This window comes from Bos taurus, chromosome 19 (genome assembly GCF_002263795.3).
Source record: "Bos taurus isolate L1 Dominette 01449 registration number 42190680 breed Hereford chromosome 19, ARS-UCD2.0, whole genome shotgun sequence".
NCBI classification, from domain to species: Eukaryota; Metazoa; Chordata; class Mammalia; order Artiodactyla; family Bovidae; genus Bos; species Bos taurus.
Genome location: NC_037346.1, coordinates 48,985,333 through 49,009,673, shown reverse-complemented (window position 1 = coordinate 49,009,673; position 24,341 = coordinate 48,985,333). Strand labels below are relative to the sequence as shown.

General features: G+C 41.0%; 2 protein-coding genes across 19 annotated transcripts in view; one reads left to right on the top strand and one right to left on the bottom strand.

Annotated features, from left to right (window-relative positions):
* The window catches only part of BPTF (bromodomain PHD finger transcription factor), a 133,222-nt gene extending 118,709 nt beyond the window's left edge, over positions 1–14,513 (top strand). For 13 of the 18 annotated variants that reach the window (XM_059878594.1, XM_059878592.1, XM_059878590.1 and 10 more), the window contains 5 exons: positions 1,845–2,018; positions 2,794–2,986; positions 3,935–4,019; positions 7,024–7,210; positions 12,357–14,513. In XM_059878594.1, coding sequence (XP_059734577.1) covers positions 1,845–2,018; positions 2,794–2,986; positions 3,935–4,019; positions 7,024–7,210; positions 12,357–12,393 — 676 coding nt within the window. In that variant the 3' untranslated portion in view covers positions 12,394–14,513. Of the gene's footprint in view, positions 1–1,844; positions 2,019–2,793; positions 2,987–3,934; positions 4,020–7,023; positions 7,211–11,551; positions 11,881–12,356 lie in introns of those variants that run through there. The other 5 variants (XM_024980957.2, XM_024980958.2, XM_024980956.2 and 2 more) reach the window with 2 other exon arrangements.
* Positions 14,514–17,458: 2,945 nt separating this feature from the next.
* On the bottom strand, positions 17,459–22,689 carry C19H17orf58 (chromosome 19 C17orf58 homolog). The gene is made up of 4 exons (XM_003587466.6): positions 22,340–22,689; positions 19,502–20,038; positions 19,076–19,267; positions 17,459–18,416 (listed from the first exon to the last, which is right to left on the bottom strand). Exons 1-4 carry the CDS (start codon positions 22,413–22,415, stop codon positions 18,226–18,228), a joined length of 996 nt encoding a protein of 331 aa, XP_003587514.3. The 5' UTR covers positions 22,416–22,689; the 3' UTR covers positions 17,459–18,225.
* Between the last annotated feature and the right edge of the window lie 1,652 nt (positions 22,690–24,341).

The following is a 24,341-nucleotide window of genomic DNA, read 5'->3' as shown; positions in this document are numbered from 1 at the left end:
GCTGTTTAAATTATAATCCGTTTGGAAGTGCTAAATCAAAACTTTTTGTTGGTAACTTCAGCTGTGTATTGAATTAAACGCAGATCAGTATAGGCATCTTCACTTTTCATTGTCTTACTTTATGAGAAATTAGATGTGATATAAAAAGTAGAACCCTATTAACTGATTTTCCCCATGGTTCAATACACGTGTGCCTCCCTTTAGGCAAATTATACTAAATGATTTATAGAACAAAACAACATGATATACTTTCTTTACAAAAAGCTCTGCTTATGGATTTTCCTTAAGTAACAAGACACTTTGGCCTATTTAAAATATTCAGATCATAGAAATTCATTTCACACACAACTTTTAAATTGCATAAAATGCGGCACACGTACATATGTTCATTGTATTGAGATCGTTATTTTGTGGATATTTCATATTTTTTACTTTCTTTCATTATTAACATTTCAGTATACCAGGTTCATTCATTCCCTGTTCTAGCTGGGGAGAGTTTTAAGGAATATTCTGTGAGCTCTTATACCAAACTAGGCTGGTTTGGGAATCCAGTGAGAAAGACTAAAACCTGAAATTCAAGTCCTGAGCTTACTTCCAGAACACGCAGCACACCGCCTGGTGAAGGCAGCATACGGAAACACCCCAGGGCCTCCACCTGCGGCAGTGAAAAGCATGCGAGGGTTGTAATTCAGAAGGAAAAAGGTAGTGGTAATAGGACCCACCACACAACTGTCTGTTACTCCCTGATGTTCAAAAGCAGGTTAGTTGGAAGCTTGAGGACTATTTCGATTCCTCTAGGTGAATCTGCCAAGAAATACATTGGGTAGAACCAGGGGTGTCAGCAAGGCCAGTCTCATTCCCTGCAGTTCACACTCATTCCTGCTGTGACTCTGACCAGGCATTCCTCCAGAGCACCCGTCAGCACTGAAGATACACTGTGTTTGTCATAGAGATAGTCTCCACTATGCTGTTTGGGATCTTAAACGACAAAGGCCTCGAGGTTGACTGACTGTGGTTACCCACGGTGACACACTTATATGGCCCCATCTTGTAGACCCTTTTGTTTTTAGATTAACAATCCATATATCACTCTCCACACAGTGTATCCCTGGTTTTGAACTGAAGTAGTTTCTCACCAGCTAATTAACCTGGCCGCTCTCCACATTGTCACACACATTCTAACTGAAAAACTGACCCATGTCATAATCTTACTACAGATAAATTCCAATATTTATTTAGAAAACTTGGTAGACTTCCTACATGTACCTTTTTTAATTTTCTTCTTCATATCACATTTTGACCATTTTATCTTCTGCCCCTGGCTGAACTCCTGCATGTTCCTTGTAGTGTAACTTCTCCTCGGTGTTTGCGCTTTGCTTTGTTTTCAAATTTAAATCGTGAGATACATTTTCAAACCTATCTAAGAAATAGCCCCGACTTTGAAATGGCTTCTGTGGCATAGGTTTGACAGATGTAAGTCTTTGATTCTTTGGCTTTGGTTTTTGTGCCTGTGACGGTTTTACACACATTCATTAAGAGGGAGACATTACCATCGGTGTGTTGTTTATTTTTTCAAATCCCAGTGTGTTTTTTTTAAAGACCCGCATTTCACTCAACAGTGTATTTGTTGAAATGGATGTGAGCGACTTTTATGTTTCCACATTTGATACAGCGTCAAATGCTGCAGTTTGTCAGGGTTAGAATGGCTGGATTCAGGATGTTTAGCTGACTCATTGCAGAAAGTTACCCTGTAAGAACGTGAATCAGGACAGGGAAGACAGATTTACGTACCATGCAGCTCAAAATGACAACTACATTGTCATTTTCATTGTGAATGCTTTTAGGTTCTATATTGGCTGTGATCTTTGTACTAACTGGTATCATGGAGAATGTGTTGGCATCACAGAAAAGGAGGCTAAGAAAATGGATGTGTACATCTGTAATGATTGTAAACGGGCACAAGAGGGCAACAGTGAGGAATTGTACTGTATCTGCAGAACACCTTATGATGAGTCACAGTGAGTTCTGATAAGAGCATCATATTTAATAATTTAGGAAGCCAAACTGCTCTGACTGGTTACTTATTTTATTTTAAAATAAAAAGCAAGATACTTTTCTGCATATATGATACACTTACATTACAAATTCCTTTCCAATTTTTTTTTTCTCTTCTTCCCTCTTTACCTCCCCTTCAAACTTTATGCTGCTTCATAGTGAATGTTTGAGATGCATTGGGGAAAATGTGGTTTAACGGTAGACTTGATTCTTCAATATGTAATGCAGAAATTAATGAGATTAAAATAGCCTGACTTGTTTGGACTTTTATCAGTGTTTTGAAATGGTGCTTTATCGCAGGTTAGTAAAACACTAATTCGGGAATAAGCTCTGAGACTCTGTTATTAGCGTTTAGGATTTTGAACTCCCAGTTGGGTGGCCAGTACCAGCTTCCCATTTGATACGGTATTAGTTGAAAGATTTTTGTCTTTATTTTGTTTTGAGCTTTAAAGTCAATTAAATGTTCTCCTTTTTTTTTTTTTTTTTATCATATTGGTTCTCCAATTTTGACAGTGTTCTTAAACCTTTAATGCTTGTTCTTAACATCGGAAATACTAAATTAACACATTGGAATGTCAATCTTCAGAAGTATTAAAATAATTATAATACTGAAACTATTTTATATCCCAGGGTTAGAATATTTTCAGATGCATGTTTCATTATTATTTTTTTAAAGTAAATTATAAGTCATGTCATCCCATCTGTTTTGAACTCACATTTCCATTTCGGATCTTGCAGATTTTATATCGGCTGTGACCGGTGTCAGAATTGGTACCATGGGCGCTGCGTTGGCATCTTGCAGAGTGAGGCAGAGCTCATTGACGAGTACGTCTGTCCACAGTGCCAGTCAACAGAGGATGCCATGACGGTGCTCACGCCGCTCACAGAGAAAGATTATGAGGGTCTGAAGAGGGTGCTGCGTTCTTTGCAGGTGAGAAGCCACTCTCTGTGCAGCATTTAAAGATGAAGTCAACCAGCATGACCTAGGAAACACTTCTGGGGTTTGACCTTTCCAGTCTTCAAGGACCTGATTATTTACCGACTCCCCACTGAAGTGCTCCACAGAACTCAGTCCTCCACATGCCATTGTCATGAGGTTTACCAGATCCACAGGCTAGCTCAGCTGTTGTTTAGCTAATGCTCATGTTTAAAATGACTGATTTTTTTTTTAGCCTAAATTTTATTTTTAAAGGAAACTACCTTACTGTTAATACCATCGATTGAAAAGCAATTTGATTAAATTCTAGTGAGATACAAATGCTTATCTAAAGCTTTGAGGCAAAGCCTTCCTTCTCTTATTAAAAATAAAAAGGAGGTGGGGGTGCCTTATACGATTGGCAAGTATTAGAGATGTATTCCAGACATAGTGCTAGGTCAACACTGTCTCCTGTGTCGTTATAATCAGAATCATTGAAAGAACTAAAGCAACAGTAGTCTCATGTGGTTGCATCTTACTTAACTTCATCCCTCTGCCACATCCTTCGCCTGCAGAGGTAACCATTCCCCACTTAGAACCCCTCCCACTCCAGTTTAATAGATGGGATTGCAGTGGCAGCATCACTGAGTTGGCAGGTCATCAGGTAGGGACCAGAGGACAGATTCCTTGACTTCTAAGCTAGTGCTCCACCATTCCCTCTCAGGGCAAGGTCCCAGGCCTCTGAGCACCATTATTACAGAGCATGTTCATCTGAGATCATTTGTAACTGGAGCAAAAGTCGTCCCAAGTATAAATAATTTCATCCATCAAGTTTAAAACTGACTCTCCAAGTTTAAAGGCTGACTGATTCAGTAACTCAGATACAGTAACTCAGATGGGAAGCTTAGGTGAAATTTTTATTTCTACCTGACAGTAATGATGCCTTTTTTCTCATCAATATAGGCCCATAAGATGGCCTGGCCTTTCCTTGAACCAGTGGATCCTAACGACGCACCAGATTATTACGGTGTTATTAAGGAACCTATGGGTAAGTGCTTGAGTTGAACTTGAAGTTTTTTCAGAAGTCTAAGCAGCTATTTCATTTTTCATCCATGCAACTGATAAATCATGAGGCTGTGTTAAGCAGGACTGGTGGGAGTCTAAACTGGTATAGTCAGTGGTAGGATAAGTGGGGAGTACATGTTATAGTTCAAGGCTATATAGCTTTGGACCCAGCAATTTCATCCCTTAGGATTTATATATGCACACATGTTGTTCATCCCAGCAGTGTTTATAATTGCAAAAGTACTGAAAATGAAATAAATGACCATCAGGAGAGGAGTAGCCAAAAAGGATGAGCAGAATACTCTGTAGCTGTATAAGGAGTGAAATCCTTGAATAGATTGAGGTCTTTTTGAACCTCTCATCTTTCCTGTCCCCTCTTCCTCATCTTTTCCTGAAGGAGAACAAAGGTAGAAATCCAAGAAAATATGGCTTCATTGCCCAGAAAATGAAAATAGTAATAAGGAACAGCTGCAAGTGACTATATTAAGATGAACAGCTACAGGTGATGATTATATTAAAAATAGTTTATCTGCAAAAGAAGTTATAGAAGTTAGAACATACGTAAAAGCTTCCAGAACTGCCAAAAGATTCATTCTAGCTGATGAAAATATTCCAAGAGCAGCTAAGCCTTTTTGATCCATGCACTTTCTCTCTCACATTTTGGTATGTTCTTTGTGTGTGTGTGTGTGTGTGTGTGTGTGTGTGTGTGTGTGTGTAAATTGAAATCATATATATTTAAAAGGAAAAAATTGACATCATGTAGTAAATGTGTCTGGCATTCATCTTCCTGTCATTAATCTTCATATATCTTCATTAATCTTCAGTAACAATTTTAATGGCTTTATATGGTCTGTAAATTGATTATGCCTTAACTTATTTAACCACAGTTCTTTTCTTGAAGAGCTAGAATGTTTTCCTTTTTTTTAATGCCAGCCAGATAAATAGCGTTTTATGTAGGAATGTACATAAAGATAATACAGGTCTCCCAAATATACTGTTGAAAGAAAAATGAAAGTTACAGAGTATTTGCTAGGTTTTAAGCCATAAGCAAGTGTGTTTTCTCGGGATACGTACATGTATTTAAAGGTGCATAGAAAATGTCTGGACAAACGGTGACTAACTTGAAAATAGTTTCTTTTAGGGGTATGAAGGAGCCAACAAGGTCAGCAGCTTTTATTTTCTTAAATGGAGTTATATATATGGATCATCATGTTTTATAACATATTTTATAAACTTGTCAGTCAGTGGCTTTGTCACATCAGCTGTGGTATAGACCCAGACTGTTTTTAATTGTATGAAGTTAAGATTATTTATTTAATCACCTCCCCCAAAATGGATTTTTTTTTGGTTGTATGCAATTTTTGCTTCTATAAATGACACTTCTTTAAAACATCTTTGTGCATCTGCATTGTTCTTGTTTGCTTTCTTAGTAAAAATTTCTAGAATCAGAATTTCTCTGTCAGAGGGTATGTATACTTTTTTAGGCTTCTGATAAGTATTTTCAAATTATGCCTCAGCAGGTTGAACCATTTTCCACTGATGGCATATATCTGTACCCTTTTCTCTGCACCCCTGAAGACACTGAGCATTATCACTCTTGAGAACATTTTTTCTTTGCATATATTTATTTCAAAATGATAGGTTTGAGGTGCAAACGCAGATGTTACAGAAATGTAGGGAGTAAAATGTAAATTACCACCACTCTCATCGTCCTTTAAACGTAGCCTGTGTTAATAGTCTGATATTAGGACTTTTAGTTTCTGCTAATTTGGACAAAAGAAGGACTCTCTGTTTTTGCCTGTCTTCAGTAACTAGTGATGTTCTTACTGTTTGAACTTTTTCTCTGTGAGCTTCCTATTTATATATTTTGCCATTTTGTTCTTGAGATATTCATACTCTTGTCAGTGTTATTTAAGGGGTAGTTATATTCTAAGGATATTTTAAGTTTTATGGTAATTTTTGGTCATAGATAGTTTTTAACATTTTTTAATTCAAATCTATTAATCATTATGAATTCTACTTTTGGAGTTGTATTTTCAGCCTTTTTCCCTACCCCAGATATGTAAAGACTTACCTATATATTCTCCCAATACTTTTTTAAAGGAATATCAAATTAAATTGAAATCATAAAATGTCCAGACCCTACTCACATACTTTGTTACAGCTACTCAATCAGTGATTGTCTGGAACTTTAAAAAACTCTGACTATGGTGCTATCCTGGTGGGCTGTGTTAAGCATTCACTCTTCCTGTATAGCTTACATAACCTGCACAAAATGATGTGCCCAAATTTTGTTTGGAATTTTATCAGACTGGCTCCTTTTTTACAGTTGTTCCTGTTTATACTTTTTCCTCTACCTGCATACGCTGGAACTATCAAAGATGTGTATGTGTGTGTATTAAAATATATGTATAACGTAAACTTGCCATTTTAACTACTTTTATATGCGTGGTTCAGTGATTGACTACATTCCTTTTTGTCCTTAAATTTTAATCCACCTAGGTTACTTTGGCATATAGTATGAGATAGAATTTTTCTTCAAATATAGGTAGGCAGTTGCTCCAACCCAATTTATTAATGAATTCTTCCTTTCTCTGCTTACTTGAAATGACATCCTCAACATATGTAAAATTCATATGCTGAATACAGTCAGGTCTGTTTCTGTTTCGAATTCAGTTCCATTAATGTTTGTATCATCTTGGACAGTGCCACACTTTTCATTATCACAGTTTTATGATTTTTTTAAATTCTCATAGATTGTCTTCTCCCATTACTTTTATTGTTCAAATATTTCTTAGATACTCTTGAGCTTTTATTTTTTGAATGAACTTCAAAATTATTTTCTCACTTCTGAAATAATTATTGAGATTTAGTTTTGAAATTGTGTTTATCTGTCAGTCCTATTCTTGTTTGTCAGAACTGCAGGCAGTATTCGCATTGGAATGACCTTAAGGTTTTGAAAATCTTTTACATTTTGTGTTTTTAAGACCTTGCCACCATGGAAGAAAGAGTACAAAGAAGATATTATGAAAAGCTGACGGAATTTGTAGCAGATATGACCAAAATTTTTGATAATTGTCGTTACTACAATCCAAGTGACTCTCCTTTTTACCAGTGTGCAGAAGTTCTTGAATCATTCTTTGTACAGAAATTGAAAGGATTCAAGGCTAGCAGGTAAGCAGGGGGGTTCAGTGCTCTGAATCAGTTCAACTCCTAACGAGAAATGGCTAGATTTGTGTGTGATCTACTTAAAATTAGAGCCACTTTCTAAAATTCAAAAAACATTTATCAAATGCTTAAAGAATGTAAGATGTCTTAAATGCCACGGGGCACATACAAAGATAGCAGTAAGAGTTCTTGCTCTCACTAAGTTTACAAAAGTATAAAAATAACTGTTCTGTAGGATAGAGTAAGAGGAAGACCATAAAGAGGGGATCTTAGCACGTTCTCCTTAATTTATGTTTGTGATGTCTTTGAAATCATGAATAATTTTATTTTTCTGGATTTTTTTCCTCGGGCAAAACTAGACTTTAATTCCACAGACTTTTTCTTCGAACCTGTGAAAGTTGCTCAGTCATGTCCAACGACTCTTTGCAACCCCATAGATTATACAGTCCATGGAATTCTCCAGACCAGAATACTGGAGTGGGTAGCTGTTCCCTTCTCCAGGGGGTCTTCCCATCCCAGAGATCGAATCCAGGTCTCCCACACTGCAGGTCATTCTTTACCAGCTGAGCCACCAGGAAAGCCCCTTTGAATCTATAGTAACATATAAAAAGCATTGAACAGCTTCGTGTGGTATTCAGGTGCTTTGACCTCATGCCTTCTGTTTCTGACCTTCAGTACCTGCTCCTTCCAAGCCCATGACTTTCTTCTTCCCAACAGAGGCCCATTTTCCTTTTCTTTGAGAACGGCCACCAGTCTAGTCCTGGGATTCATTGTTCACTGTCTCCCATCCACCAGCCCACTAGTTTGATCCTTCCTAAGTAGTCAGAGGATCTACCTTCCCTGGGTAACTCTTGGCTAGGCTAGGGCCTAGGCACCTGTATTATCTAGTGAACTCCCAAGGGACTCTGCATACCAAAGTGTAAGAATCTCTAGTCATTTTTCTCTTAGGAGAATCTTCTGGGTGTTTTGTTTCTCTCCTTCTCCTGTAACAAGGTAGATTGAGACCTGTACTTTAGTCAGTGTATTTAAAGTTAAGGATAGGCACAACCCAGTCACCTTCTCAACAAAAGACTCACAAACTTTAGGCAAGGCAGGATGGAAAGCAGTAGGGAGGCTTTGTGGACCACGAACCAAGAGAGTTAAAGAATCTCTAAAACCTTCCTGCTTTTACTGTTGCCTATGAACCCATTAGCTGGAAAACTTAAGTGGAAGAGGACTTACTGAATATGACAGAGTCCCCAGGAAAATAATAATAAAGGAATAAAAAGAGATAAATTCAGAGTGGTGAAAAGAGTATGGGAGAAGTCAGTCAGCTGATGAGATTTCAGCAAATCATGAAATACAGCAGACAGAAGGCCACTGACTGATGGAGGCAAGAAGGCCGCAGCCAGACTCCTGCAGCAGGCTCCTCGGCAGACACGACAGCCTGCTGACTGGTAGGACCCCAGACAGCCTTCAACATACAGAGTCTGAAACAGGATCGAAGGTGAGAGAGTAGGAAGAGAGAAGCGTTAGCTGAAGATCTGTATCCAGGCTGCTGCTGCTGCTGCTAAGTCACTTCAGTCGTGTCCGACTCTGTGCGACCCCATAGATGGCAGCCCACCAGGCTCCCCTGTCCCTGGGATTCTCAGGCAAGAACACTGGAGTGGGTTGCCATTTCCTTCTCCAACGTATCCAGGCTAGTCACCCTCATTGACCCCTGTGTGCAGACCTTGTAGGAGGCCTGAAAAACTGGAAGAACACTGGATTTTTCTCCAAAGAAACAGAATAAACCATCAGCAGAGAGCTAGAGTAGACAGAAGAGAATGGGACCCAGAGTAAAATCCCCTGATCCCTGAAGGATTGGCTCCCCTTATTCTAACACTGGGGCTCTCAACAGGGTAATTTGCTTACCCTCAGCCTACAAGGGATAGTTAGCAATACCTGGAGACACTGCTGTTTGTCACACTTGGAGGTGGTAAGTGGTACTGACATCTAATAGGTAGAGGCTGGAGATGGTGCTGAACATCCCACACTTGGATCGGACATTGCAGCCTTTACAGCAAAGAATTACCCAGCTCCAGAATGTCAGTGGTGTTGAGATTGAAAACTCTGATCTAAAGCAAAACCCACCAGTTAGTAAGCTGCATACATATGCACAGGGTTCTCCAGGCACCCGTCAAGTTTGTGAACTTACTCTTAAGTGGGAACAGACAGTTACGGATAGCCAGATATGTAAGGAAAGCCTGCAGTGCCAAGGTGAAAGGTTAGGGTGTAACAAAAAAAAAAAAAGATTCCAGAGAAGTCAAAGGAGAACCTTAAAAAACAAAGCAAGCCTCTAAATCATGTCCCAAGAGAAATTTTAGAAGATACTGCATCTGTAAAATGGTGAACAGGATATTAGAAATAAAGAATAATCTGGAAAAAAAAAACAGTAACTAGAAATTTTACAAACTTACTGCACACATTGAATCAAGACACTCTCAATGTAAAGAACAAAAAGACAAGGAGGTGAAAAATATGAAGAAAAAAGTGTTATGGAATATCCAGTATTCACTTAATGGAAATTTCAGAAATAACAGAGAAGACAGAGGAGAGGAAATTATCAGAGGACTACTAAGAAAAAGTTCCTGAGCTGGTGAGATGCAGACAACTTTGTATCTAAGCAAAACTGTTCGTTCAGCAAATGGTTGTTGAGCCACTGCTGTGCATCAGATATTGAATATAGTGGCTTTCCATGGACCTCTTGTTCTGTGGGGCAGGGAGGTGGAGCTGGGTGGGAGGTGTGGAGGGATGAGAATGGTTGGTAAACGTGTAAGCCGGCCAGACAAGTGGGAAAAGGTCCATTCCATGTTTCCGTAACTGGTCCATTCCACATATATCCATAACTGAAATCTCCAGATGCCAGGGATAGAAGCAGCTCTATCTGAAAGCTTCTAAAGAGGTTAAAATTCCTGTAAAGTAATAGGAATTAGACTGGTATCAGACTTTTCTCTAACAACACAGAACTCTAGAGAGTAATGGAAGAATATAATCAAAAAGTTTGAGGGAAAATGAAACCTGTGTCCAGCCAAACAGTCACACGTAGAGGCAGAATAAGTATATTTTCAGGTCATATAAGGACTCAGAAAGAGCTTCTTTCCCTTGCATCCTTTCTTAGCAAGTTATTTTAAGATGTGCATTAACAAAAAAAGAAGAAGCAAATCAAAAAAACGAAAGACCTTGGATTTCAAGAAAGCTAAGAGAATGACTCTGACCCAGAGTGGCATTTGTACAGCAGGCCCATGCAGCTGGCACTGCAAATTGAAGCAGGAGAATGGAGCACTCCCAGGAGGGATGTGTCTGGAGGGAAAAAATGATTCATACGTTAGATAACTTAAGAATGTAAGTGGGGGGGGGTGGTGATGAAAGGCAATCAGAAACTCCATGAAAGGAAAAAAGTTGTATAGGTTACTAAGAATGCCCTCTTAGGGAAAGAGTAGGTGCTACAGAGAAAAATATTTATATAGTCACAATAATGTAAATGGCACATTGATTTCCAACTTTTATAATCAGTCTGCAGACAAAGCGTGGAAAGATTTAAATTACTGAGAAATAAAACTTGTACTCAAGAAGGGAGAAGGGAAAATGGTTACATAAGCCGCTCAGTTCTCATTTGCCATAACAATTTAAACAATGCAAAGTTGATAAAGTAAGAAATAGCAGTGTAAGAAATCTCCCTACCCAAGAACTGAAAGTTCCAAGGAATTCTCAGGCAGCCCAGACTTTAGGTTGAAACTTACTATAAGCCCTCTGTGCTTTGTGCTTCCTACCTTACGTAGTTTACACTCCAGCTGAATTTCTGAAACTGCTTTTTTTTTTTTTTTTTAATTGAAAAGGCTTTAGTTTACCCTTTGGTGGAAGCTGGGGGATTTGAATCCCAGCTGAGTAGGGGTGGCAGCAGCTGCTGATGAGGTGAGCCTGCTACAAAAGTAGAGAATTGGGGGAAGGAGAGGAGACATAAAGGCTGGGTCTTCACAGTGAAGGGACCACTCAGAAGTGCTTGCCCCCAAGTACTTTCTATAGCTATTTAATTATATTCTAGCTTATATGATCTTTATTGAAGAACACAGAAGTCAACTGAGGACTCTGCCCAAGTCTTGCTTATGTTAAAAAAAAAATGTGAAGTGGTATTAGGTAACTTTTGTTGAGTTTAGAATGAAACATATATGTAGCCAGTCTTTGAAATTTTATTTATTTATGGATTTCCAGTGTTTCCTTTGCCATATTTTCCCCATTTTTAATTTGCAATCTCCAGCATTATTTTCGTTAACTGTTCTTTGTTACAATTCATCATTTTTATCATCCGTGTTCTTTCTTTTCTTACAGATTGTGATATCTTTAGTCTGAATTTTTAACTGGAATCAGAACTGGATGTTGGGGTCACTCTTTCTTTTATTGTACCACGTGATTACCTAATTCAGAATTGCCCCCCAGAGTTCAGATTAGTTAATATAATTTTTTAATGTTTAAAAAAAAAAAAAGATGTATAGTAGTAAACAGTTTATTCTAGCAGCCATGTTGAACAATGTATTTAAGAATTGTAAACTCCTGGAAGACTGTATTTATATACACTATTGGCAATAGTACATACTTGATAACTGTACAGTAATTTGGTTTACTAACAAAAGTTGTTAATAAAACTGTGAAACTAGAAAGGAGACTTTCTGAACTTTAATAGAAAAAACTGTGATTTTAATACTGTTATTTCTCTCCTTTTAGTATTATTTTCCTTCATACTTCCCAACTCAATGTAAATAAGCACACACACGCATAGGTATCCACATCTTTTACCACAATGGTAATGCTTTTGTAAATGTTTCTATTTGTCCCTTTGGCTAAAAATGTTGTATTGGACAAATATATATATATATATATATATATATTATATATATATTCCTTTTTTAAAAATATTGGCTTTTTCCACTGAATTATCATGTTTAGTGTACCATGAAAAATTTTAATATTATAGGTTACTTGTTTAATTTCTTGTTTTCATATATTTGCTTGCCAAGGGTGAATGAAAGAACATGGCTGCTTTCCCCAGACAGACTGACCTTGGCATCCACATAAAGCATCATTGTTTTAAAAAATGAAGGGTGCTTAATTGTTCCCTTTTTTCTGTATTCTGTAGGTCTCATAACAACAAACTGCAGTCTACAGCTTCTTAAAGTTCAGCGTGTTAACCTAACATAAAACACAGCAAGAATCTGGTTGTCTGAACTATTTTAAAATTAAGGAGCCAGATGTTTTTAGTCAGGTTATCCTGACAAGACTTGACCTAAACTTCGTTTTTATTGGTCATAACAGTCCAATTATATTCTTGGCCAATTTTGTCCAACGGACAAGGGAAAGCAAAGTCAACGACACCATTATCTTGTCAAGATCAAATGGTTTTACTATTGTGGCAGAAGCGGGAAAACTTTGTTTATTGAAAAAAAAGAAAGCAAGAAAAAAAAAAAAGATAATATGGGGTCAAGTGTAACTCCATGGAAATGCCACGTCTGCTCTTCAGTGAAGAAGCTGGTTTAGAGTCTCGCAGAAAACTTTCGACTGTATTTATTTATTGTTGCAAAAAAGACGCTTTTTTATTGCTGCCCTCATTTGTCAGCTAATTATTTTTTCTTATAAAATCCAGCCCCGGTTACATGTAATCCATTCTGTATCTTATCATGATTCCTGTAGGTAAAAGTACAAGACGACCTCTAGATGTCTTTTCTTTCTATGAAAGGAGCTGCTATGTACACATGTGCACATACACACACACACACACACACACACACAACTGGGAATCAACAATGAGTTTATTGTTCATAGTAGATAAAAATTAAGCTTGCATAAAGGTTGGGCTGAGTGTCCTGGACTACAGACTCTGTTGCCTTGAATATAACAGAACAATTTGTCATTTACTCTGCACCAGGCTAAAATGAGTAAAATCTATTTGAAGGTATCTTGTTTGTAAACATTTGTCAGATTCTAATTTTTTTTTTCTTTTTGTATTAAAATTCAACTATGGATGTATATGAAACAAAATAAATGGAGATCATTTTTCTCCCACAGATGGTGTCTTTGAATGTGCGCTAATGATTCTCCGTAAGCCTTTTGAGGGGAAAGGGAGGGCTACAAGGTAGAAAAATAAAAAGGCAGAAGGATCTGATTGTACCTGGATTTCTCCAGGGCAGTAGTGCTCCTAAATTTTACAATACCCAGCCCACTGTCATCATGTCAAAGAAAAATATTCAACGGTGCTAATCCTGTTGCATCAATTGATCAGACTGATTAAAAAAAAAAAAGATAATGTGACAAAATACACGTTGCCTTCGTCTGTACGTTTTACGATACCAGGCAGACTACCCTTTACAGACTGCTACTGATATTTTATGAAGGGCATTTTTTTTTTTAATGACTTCATCCTTTCTGTATTGGTTGGTTGGTTGAGTTGTTTGGGGTTTTTTCCCACGTAAGAAAAAGTAGTGTAAGCAGTAGGGGGAAAAGGGAAACCTCAGAGGAAGGTGTAGTTTGCATGTTTTTCCTTTCAGTGTTTTAATCTTACACGTCGTATTTCTACATTGTTATAATCGCTTCTGTGAGATCTGCCATAGTTGGTTTATGCAGCTTTGCAAAAATTTTACTAGATTTTGCACTAATTCATATTAGCTTTGTCCTACCAGGTTCTGGAATTTTATCTAATAGTTATTTTTTAAGTTTCCTCTGTTTAATATCACCCTGCTATGCAAAACCTTCCCAGACCTTAGTTTCTTAAAAGAAAGACGTTACTACAGTTCCCAATTATTTCTTATTACAGGCTCAGGTGTACAAGTTATTCTGGGTTAATGTTATCTAATGAAGCCCATTCCTTTTTGTACATAAAAATGTCACTTTTACTTACAAACTAAAAGAGACTAATTGTTCAACATTGAAAACATGGAAACAAAGTTTTTGCTTAAAATATTAACATGGAAGTAGTCAAACATAGGTTATTTTGTCCTTTTGCTTTTCAAAAAAATGTTACATATTGTATGCACTGTGCTGATGCAAGAATCCTACATTTTAATGAATTATGAAATTATTTTGCATCTCATCACGTCACAGTATTTCTGTACTATTTATTCATATATATATAGATATAGATGGGCTTAATCACTTAAAACGTTGCGGCAAGAACTTTCCTATCTGTAGGCAATAGATTGCTATGTTTTTAACAGATTGTGGCAAATTTAAACGGCAATTCTTTTTGTACGTAATAGGACATTTCATCCTAGAAAAATAAAGTAATGTTTTTGACGTTGGATTTGGTGCAGTTCCTAATGAAACAGTGGTTGGTTGGTTGGTTAATATATTTTCTGTAGATGTTGACATTGCCAAATTGTACAAAAATGGTAAATTTTGTGGGAATCCTTGGACCAGGAAGATGTTAATTTCATAAGTGTATTTAATAGTATAAAGCCTCTTGTGATTTCTATCACCATATAAATACATAGACATTTTATAGTTTTATCAACTACAGAGCTTTAGTCTTTGAAAAGTAATTTTTGGGAAAACACGCCTTCTTATATACACATAATGAGTTTCAAAAGCTGCTTTTCTATGAGTATTTGATAAGCTTCTGCTACTCAATAAAGTATATATAATACAACTATTTTGCTTTCAATAATCCAAGTGCTAGAATGCACATTTGTTATACTGTTAGGGTTTTTCTACCCAGCCTTTGGACTTGTGTGTGTGTATACATATAGATATATGTTTACTTTGCATCAACAATTTCCTTGGCTAGAAGTATTTTCAATGCTTGTTATATTTCATCGGCCAAGTTCACAATCCTTGAAACCATTTCATAAAAAGTATTTTCATAATATTGGTAAGGTTTTTTTTTCTCCTACCCAAACTCTGCAGGATTTGTATTTTAGTTAATGTCCTGTGGCAGTTAAAAAGTGAACTTTCAGAGATATTTTCTAAAGTAAAACAATTACTTTTTTATATTTCAAGTGGCCTAGAGTGTTATTAAAGAGATGCTGAGATTTGCTGTTGTTTGTAATCTACCTTCCTGGAATCTGCAAATAAAAAGTTCTTTCCCTGTTTCTGTTCATTTGTTAGGCAAACTCCCTACATCTTTGTGTTTCTGATACTACAGAGCCAGCGTGATGACCTCTTAAATCTACACATGTAGCTTCATGACTGAGGCCATTACCCATGAGGGTCAGATTTCGTCCTTAAAATGGTGGCCTCTCAGGAACAAAGTAATGTCTTACAAGTACTTGGGGAAAGGTTTTAAGTGAATTGAACACAAAGTACTTTTGGATACTTGGAATAAGATACCACAAAAGACATTTCTTAGAAGATCACACCCCTCTTGGTCCGATTTGGACCAGATTCAACTAAAGAAATAAGTGCTACAGTTTTAAAATGATAAAGTCCACCTGAAATTGAAGTTACCTGTTGTAGACAGTGAGTCAGGTTCTGGTAGTGGTGGCTGTCCACCACTTTGCAACCCCATGGAACCCATGCCTGCCCACGCTGCTCTGTCCATGGGATATCTTAGGCAAGAATCCTAGGAGGGGTTGCCATTTCCTTCTCCAGGGAATCTTCCCACCCCAGGGATTGAACCCACGTCTGCTTGGCAGGTGGCTTCTTTACCACTGAGCCACCTGGGAAGGGCCAGGTCAGTTTTTAGGTGTTTGCAAATACCTGTGTTTGATGAACCTTAAAAATTATTTTGAGAAAAACAAATAGTACCAAGTGATGTCTTTAAGAGTTAAAAGCTAGTACAAAAGTGTGTATGTTTTATGAACCTTTCCCTATCAAAAGACAAACACTTTTTTTCTGCTTGAGCTCCAACAGTTTAATTGAAGGAGGAATGTTTTGAGTTCCTCTTGAAGGCAACAGAGTATGGTGCCCAAGATCCTTTAGTCTCTGGAGCACAAACCAACATACTAAGAAAAATCGTATCAACAGAAGGGTTCGGAACTACAGTAAATTTGCAAGTTAAAATTTTCCATAAAATTCAAAGATTGTGTCCAAAGTACTGACTAATATTGAGATTCTTCGTAAACTTTTTTGCCTAACCTGGAATTACCAGTCTGTTCACTGCCTCCCGTCCATATCCCCACACAGACCACTTTTCGACCTCACCTGAGCCTCACTTGTCTTTCACTGCAAACTTGGTCTTGAATGATTGCCTTGGTTTTAACAAGGCAGTTTTTAAAAAGTTGACATGCTTGTGCTTGCCACATTAACCATGAGACCTCTAAGTGACTTGTGTGTGATTTCAAAACCTCTCAAACTATTAACAGTCTAATCAAACCCTAACCCTCAGTCTTATATAAAAGTGATTTTTCCCCCTCTCTTTTAAACCAGAGCTATTTATAATACTTCCCTTTATACTCTAACATCTGACCATCCAACTAATCATCTATTTGGTCACATTGTAATCTTCCCCACCATGTTACTCCGGATCACCACTTAGCCATTTGACATTTACAAGTTTAGCTTTGGTTTTTGTGACTGGTGCTACTTCTGTCTTAATTTCTGTCCTAAAGAAAACTAATCCAGAAGCTCTTCATTCACTGCATACTATAATCTGTCAATGGTTCATGTAATAATGCAGTGGATTCCCAAGAGGCAATTCTAGGATAATTTTTAATAAGCTTGGGCAAAACTCATTCTCAGCAAACTCTCTAAAAATCCTTTAGTTAATGCTTTACCACAGAATACTCAGAGCCTCTCGACTTTTTGCCTCATTTGGGACAAATAAGGTAACAGTATCTTATCACAGGCAGATATGTTTTAGGCTGTATAGTCACTGTGCTGTCCTGACATCCTGTGTGTACATGATGCCTCTTTGAGGCCATTACAGACATAGCTTGAACTCCAGTGCATCTCCTTGGAAACCAAATGTGCTGTTTTTCTCTTCAGTGCAGTTATTTTTCTTTAGGCAGTCACCTTCAAGGATTATCAGTGTCTCTGTTCACAGTTTCAAATTAACTAAAGCACAGCTTGGTCTTCTGGGGGGAAAAAAAAAACAGTTAATGTCTTTGTGGGCTCAGATATAAAATCAATAATAAATTCAGTTTGTGATTAAATATTTTTCAAGCTAGCTGGAAAACGTTTACGATTCACATGCTTGCAAGCCATCATTAAATACTGGTTCCAGGGTTTGGGGAGTGAGTTTGAGAAATGCTTTTTGCCCAAACCTTCTGGGGCTCAATGAGGCTAAAAAAACCAGGTGCATCCAAGATCTGATTTCACAGCAAGATTTACTGCTTTACAAACACAAACATGATACTTGGTCTTAATAGAAAAATGACATCAGATACACTCAGAATATGTTTGGCATTGGGATAGCTGCCAATATGGCACACAACATAGGATTTTAGAACCTGGGAGGCGGGAAAATACACTGTATCTTGTATTTTGGTACATCAGGAACACCTGTTTGCTTGACATAAGACCTTCGGTACTCTTTAAGTGGAAAACTTCAATACTTGTCTTGGGCTCCAACTTTAGTGTTTGATCTAAATGTGATCTAAATGACATTTAATACGTCTGACTAGTGCATTTACTGTTATGTACAGAATTTAAAATGTGATGGTTTTAGTATAAAATCTGGTTTGATACATGATACAAACTACTTGGAATTGTATATTTAAGATCAAGCAAATGTTTTTGTGAACTATTTCTACTGAAGAATGTATTTAAATTAAAATAATTAAAAATAAACAACATGAAGCAGTGATCTGTTAACTGGACAGGTCAGTGAGCTGAGCTTGTGTGAAGAACTGGCACACCAGTTGAATAACCCCGCCATGGAGCTCAGAAGCATAACCATTTAAGAAGCCTTTTGTAAATAAGACAGTGACTTCAAGATGAGAGTTGGGACTTTCAAATAGTTCCTAAAGGGACTATGTGCCCTTTCTAAAGGAAAATCCCATTATATGATGATAAGGCCTTTCCTGTCTTGTTGCAGAATTTAAGTTTCAGATCCAGAAATGCCCAGCTGGTGTGTTTCAGATGCACTGGGCGTGAATTGCCCCTTGCACTTGCCCATCCCTTTTTCGGTTAAATCTTTTCACGTAGCTGCTGCTGCTCCTGAGTAGTCCATCTCCTGGGCGAAGGCGCCCTCTCAGGATCTGAAGCAGAGCTGTAGGGAGCTGCCTTCTCTTATGGTAGATGTGGCCCATCACAATATACCTGCTGCCTGAAGAAGGAAAAAAAAAGCCAAAATATAAAGGTATAGTTATCTTTCAAGTGCCATGTAACAAGAAAACGTAACACCTTTAAGACATGCCTATAGCTTGAATCTACGATCTTGTTGCACTTGCTGAATCTCAGACATTCAGATCTCAGACAACAGGTGGAAACAGCTGAGTGACCTTTACAATCAGATTCTCAGGCTGTTAGTAGCCAACACTAGGAACAAAGGTTCCACTCACAACAGTACCAGCAAGATTTTACAGAGCACATTTCTAGAACGACGTAGGAGTAGGCATTACTCGCCCCCCGCCCCCGCAAAGACGACTATAAACAGTTTAAACAGCCCCTTAGGCATGCCTTCTGGCAACTGTGTTCGATCATTCACTCCACTTGTCAACAAATAGTGACTTGCTTTGTGCCAACGCGCGCAGTTCCCATCCTTAACCAGAGGAGCCGGGAGGGGGTGTTCGCTGATGGAATTTAAATCACAGAGTGGCCGAAGTGATACTTGTCTAAATTCTATTCATTTTAGAATACCCTTCCCCGCCCCCCCCCAAAAAAATGGTACTGAGATGACCGATAGGGGCCGAACTGTGGCATACACACGTTACAAAGTGGCATAAAGTGCATATTCAAAATGGTCCCTTCGGTCAGTTTCAATACCTGGCTTAAACTCTGGACATGGCTTATTGCAACTAGAGGAGTCTAGGGCTAGTATGTGGACTCGGAAGAAAAACCCGTCCGGAGTGATGTACAGGCGGTTCATCTTGTACAGCCCGTCTCGGTCCACCAGGAGAGTCACCAGCCGGATCCCTGTGCCGAGGACGTCTACATCATGCACGATTCCGTTCAACGCTGCTTTCAAAAAACAGAGTTTGGAGAAATGCATAGCGCTCACATCCTCTTTTCTCCCCCCAGTGGGTTTCTTACAAATCTCTGGGTCTTGAAAGACCGAGTGGGTGGGTTTCTCTAGGGTTTGGTTTAGGGGCCCCGGGCCACAGCCCGGCGCTCTTGGCTCGGAAAGGCTCGCTCGCCCCGTGGCCTGAGCTCGGTCGCCCGGGCCCGGGAGGAGCTGCGGGCGGGACTCACCGAACTCGCTGGCGCAATAGGACTCGCGCTCGTCCAAGTCCGCCCTGCAGGCGCGCGCACAGGGCTCGGCGCCGGGCTCGGCGTCCTCCCCCTGCAGCGTGCCGAGGTGCGGCGGCGGCGCGGGCGCGGGTTCCGGGGGCGGCGCGGCGGCGCGCGGCCGGTTGGGGTGGGCGGGGCCGGCGGGGATCTCGGCGGCGCGCGCGGAAGGCCGCACTGCCGGGAGGCGCGGGGCCCGGGCGCGCGCGCGCCGCGGGGAATCCCCCAGCGCCGGCTGGCGGCGCGGTGACGCGCGGTTCTCGGCCTGCGCCAGACGCGGGCTCGGCGGGCCGGCGGGTGCGCGCGCGGCTTCCCGGAAGCCCGCCCGGTTCTCCGCGGGCGGCGGGGGCTTCCGGCGCCTCAGGTCTGACCAGGCACGGGGAGCGGCTTCGGCCGCGCGCGGCCGCCGCGGGGCCTCGGGGACTGGCTGCGCCCGGGGTCCAGGCATCTCCGCACTCGGGCCTTCGCCCGGGTCGGGCTTCCGGCTGTGGGGCGGCGAGGCTGTAGGGAGAGAAGAGGAGAGGCCGGGGAGGCCATTAGAGGAGGAGAGGCCGGGGAGGCTGAGAGGAGAGGGCAGGGGAGGGGGCTGGTCGAGAGGAGGGGGGCAAAGAGGAGACTGTGAGGGGAGGGAAGGGGAGGGGGGGAAGGGGAGAGGCCGAGAAGAAGGGAGAGAGGCCGAGAGGAGGGGAGGCGAGGTGAGGCCGGGGAGACTGAGGAAGGAGATGAGGCTGCGGAGGGGAGCGGAGGAGAGGCTGACGTGGGGCGGGGGAGGGAGGAGATGGACAATGTTAACAGAGCCATACACCTGCGAGCGGGGACCTGGAAATGAAGCGAAGAGAACCGGAGGGGGGGAGGAAGGCGCCCCCCAATTAGGAGAGGAAAGACGCCCCAGCTTCTGATGAGCACGGGTTTCCTAGGCCTCACAGGAAGACCCAGATGAGGGTCTCGCCCTGTGAGAATGAGGACAACTAAGAACATTTTTCTCACCACATGGGAAAATTTCATTTTGTTAAGGACCCTGTCTAAATCAATAGCTTTTAAAATTACAACAACCTATTTGTTCTAGGACTAAACACAACTGACAACTCTGGTTAAATAACAAACTCTTTTTGCCCTTTCTTTAATATATATATAAACATCCGCCTTTCTGCTATGTACAGTTTGTTGAGAAAGTTCCGAGAGCAAACCCCAGGGGGAAAGGTCTCATATTACAGGTTCTCCTAATTGTTTAAGCGCCCCTGACAACAGAACTATTTGGTTTTCCCATCCGTGTTTACACTGTCATCTTGGTCTCCGCAGAATCGAGCATTTGTGAGTGGATTTTTATCTGGCTTCTTGGACACCGCTTATTAGTAAACCACAGCTTAGAAAGACGTTTAAAGCGTGGCTGGGAGGCAGAAGCCCCCGGTTAAGTGTGACACACATCCCTTACATGTCCCCCTCCCCCCGCCCCGCATCATTTTCGTGGTAGAGAAAAAGCTCCTAAATGGCATGGCATGAAAACAAATTTTTGAAATTATTAGTGATTTTCCCCCAGCTCTGCAGGCAGGTTGTGAGCAAACTTCAGCCAGCTTAGAAGCTGGGCAACTTTCCATGCCCAGTTACACAATATCACCTCCCCCTTTTGCCTGGGTCCCGGTGCCCTCCAGGCGGGCACAAGAGCCTGTCTTTATTTTTTCTATTGTGTTAACGGCTGGTTTTCAGTATTTCTCTCCTCTGGCATCGAAATGCTTGGCCTGCCCCCTTTGCAGTTCTTGCAACACTTCATTTAAAGTGATTTATCTTGCCAAATTGACAATCTTCATTTCAAGTGATTTATCTTGCCAAATTGACAATCTCCCTTAAAATCAGCTTTCAGCCAGCAATAATCGCCGGTTACAGTTCATGTTTTTGCAGAGAGGTTGATTCTGACTCATTATGTTCATCGTTGCCCATACACAGCTGAATAAAGTTCTGGTGGATATCCAATTCCTGACTGTCAACTGTTGACCTCACAACTGCTTCCCCATTGATATCACCATCTGTTGTCATGGGAAAGATTGTCTGATATTTGGGTTAAATGCCACTGAAGTCATTCAATTTCCATGTGGAAAAATAACCCAAAGTAAATTGCCCTGCGAGGTGCGGAAGCTATTTTTCCCGGAGATAGTGAATGGAACAGAACATCTAAATAAAAGCCAAACAAAAACACCTCTCCGCAGAGAACCTCTTGTTTCTTCATTCTCAGTATTTTCCATCTCATGCATGAAACTGTGTGTATATGTTTTGTGTGTTTTAAAGACTCAGGTGTCCCAAGGCAATTGGTTGGGGCTGCAGGGAGAGGGAAGAGAGGTCCGATTTCGGCTCCCTCCGCCCCCAGCCGCGGCGGGGCGCACCCAGCGCCTGAGATCGCCGGCGGGACGCGGACCCGGGCGCAGGGCGGACCCCGAGCTCCTGGGGCGCCCGCCGCCCGCCGCGTCCCGCGAGCCCGGCCCGCAAGGCTTCCGAAAGGCGCGCCACGACCCCTTTTGACACTTTCTCTCCTCTGTGATGGAGCAACTACTTAACATGCAAAGTTTTCTCCAGCCTGCCAGGCTCGCTCGAGATCATTTCAGTAGCTGAACAACTGGCTTCATTCCGAAAAGGCTGCCAAGACACACACAATCTTGGGGACACATTTTGCTCCTTTCAAACACGAACACGGACCTGGAGTCTCTGGTCAGCCCTGACCCCTTTCTCGTCCCTCCCTTCGTCGCGCGCTCTCCGCACCTCGCCCCCGGATTCCAGCCCCTCTCCCAGGGCTCAGCGTTTCATCGATCTTACCTTTTCTCTCCGCCACTGGGGCTTCGGGAGAAGATCCAACGATCAAACAGAGGAGCCAGAAAGCTCTAGCTGTCATGTTTGTAGACACGGTTCCCAGGCTCTAAAACTGAGCCTGGGCTTTTGCTCTTTCTCTCCCCCCACCCCTTCTCCACACCCCCACCCCCGTTCATGCTAATGAGGGGCAGCCTTTGGGGAAACGGGAATCACTCACTGAACAGACCATTGGAACAAAACCGAGCTGCAAGGATTTCTCCCACCTCCTAAGGGGGAAGAGCACGTGGCCTCTCAAAGTTGTCCCTGGGAACGTCTGTCCTGCGATCTGCGGGCAATGAGAACATCGAATCCGACACTTTAAACCCGTGTGGGCTTGCGGGCTGGGGCTGGGTGGAGGAGCGTGTAGGGCGGCAACACCAAAAAAGGGTGTTGAGGGGCTGAGGGACTGGGTGTGGGAGAATGAGTGATAAGGAGATTTTTCTAGATTAAGCCAACAACAAATAGGCAAATTAGAGCCTAAGACAGTTTGGGTTTGTGGAAGGGAGGAGATTCCAGGTGACAGAAAATTCATCCCAGAATGTGTCATGGATTCTGAGATGAACTAAGTCACTACATCCTGGGTTTGATTACATTATATATGTAATATTTATATTCTAGAATCAGAAAGGCCCAAACGCCCTCATAAAATATTAATAGCTTTTCTTCTCTCTCTCTCCTCCTTCCCCTAATTGAAATTGGTATCTAGTTGGCTAGATTCATCAAGTCTTTTAGCCACCAGGTGCTAGAGGATGGTGGTGGTGGTGGTTTAGTCACTAAGTCATGCCTGACTCTTGCAACCCCATGGACTATATAGCCCACCAGGCTCCTGTGTCCATGAGATTTCCCAGGCAAGAATACTGGAGTGGGTTGGAGTGGGTTGCCATTTCCTTCTTCAGGGAGTGTTCCCAACCCAGGGATGGAACCCGCATCTCAAATCCATGTCTCCTGCATTGCAGGTGGACTCTTTACCTCTCAGCCACCAGGGACAGTGAAAAATCCTCCTCAGCTCTCTGTTGATGGCTCACCTCCTCAAGAAAGGTGGGTTTTGTGTTTTTTCTTTCTAAGAAAAACTCACTCACTACTTGGTCTGAATTCTTTTTTTTTTTTTTAATATTTATTTAGCTACACTGAATCTAGTTGCAGCATACAGGATCTTTTGATCTTCGTTGTGACATGTGGGTTCTCTTTTAGTTGAGGCATGTGGGATCTAGTTCCCTGACCAGGGATAGAACCTGGGCCCCCTGTACTGGGAGCTCGGAGTCCTAGCTACTGGACCACCAGGGAAGTCCCATTGGGTCTGAATTCTTGAATGGCTCTGTAAATTCATCCTGAGCTAAGAACCCTATCTCTCAGATTGAACTGAAACAGCATTCACCGAAGAGGGAAGTAAGCTCACTGTAGTAAACCCACAACTTTCCCGATGTGTATCTCATTTCAACAGCTTCACATCCAAGAGGAAGGGGAAGTATGTTGAGATGAAGGCATTTTTATCTTAAGCACGTGAGCCAACAGTGAGATGCAGCTGTTTAAAAAGTTTTGCTGCATTAATATCTTATGTCTCAAAAATAATAGTGCTAATGAATGTCAGATTCACTGGTGCAGGGCGGGGTGGATATCATGTTTTCAAGAAAGACATGGACAGCTAGAAGGAAAACAGTAGGGTGCTAAGAGGGTTGGACTCCATCATGGTCAAGTTCTTTGGGAAGAACTGAGGATAGGCAGGGTAGGCAAACAAAAACACTTTTTATATTTGGGGAAAGAACTGGTAGGTAGAAGTTATGAAGTGACAGGTTTAATTCCGGTTTAAGAAAGACTATTCTAACAACTGAGATCTCCAAGAAAGGGCTGCTTTCAAGGGTTGTAACAATAAGGTCCTGGCCACTGGGGATGTCCAAAGAGAACATGATTCAGGGATACTGTAGAACAGGTTCCTAGATTAGGTGTGTTGTGGATTGAGGGGTAGAGTAGA

Coding starts and splice junctions, on each gene's coding strand:
- C19H17orf58 (XM_003587466.6), bottom strand. CDS start 22,415: ATGACAGCTAGAGCTTTCTGGCTCCTCTGTTTGATCGTTGGATCTTCT. Junction 20,039..22,339: donor CCCAGTGGCGGAGAGAAAAG/GTAAGATCGATG, acceptor CTCTCCCTACAG/CCTCGCCGCCCCACAGCCGG. Junction 18,417..19,075: donor ATGTCCAGAGTTTAAGCCAG/GTATTGAAACTG, acceptor TTCCTTCTTCAG/GCAGCAGGTATATTGTGATG.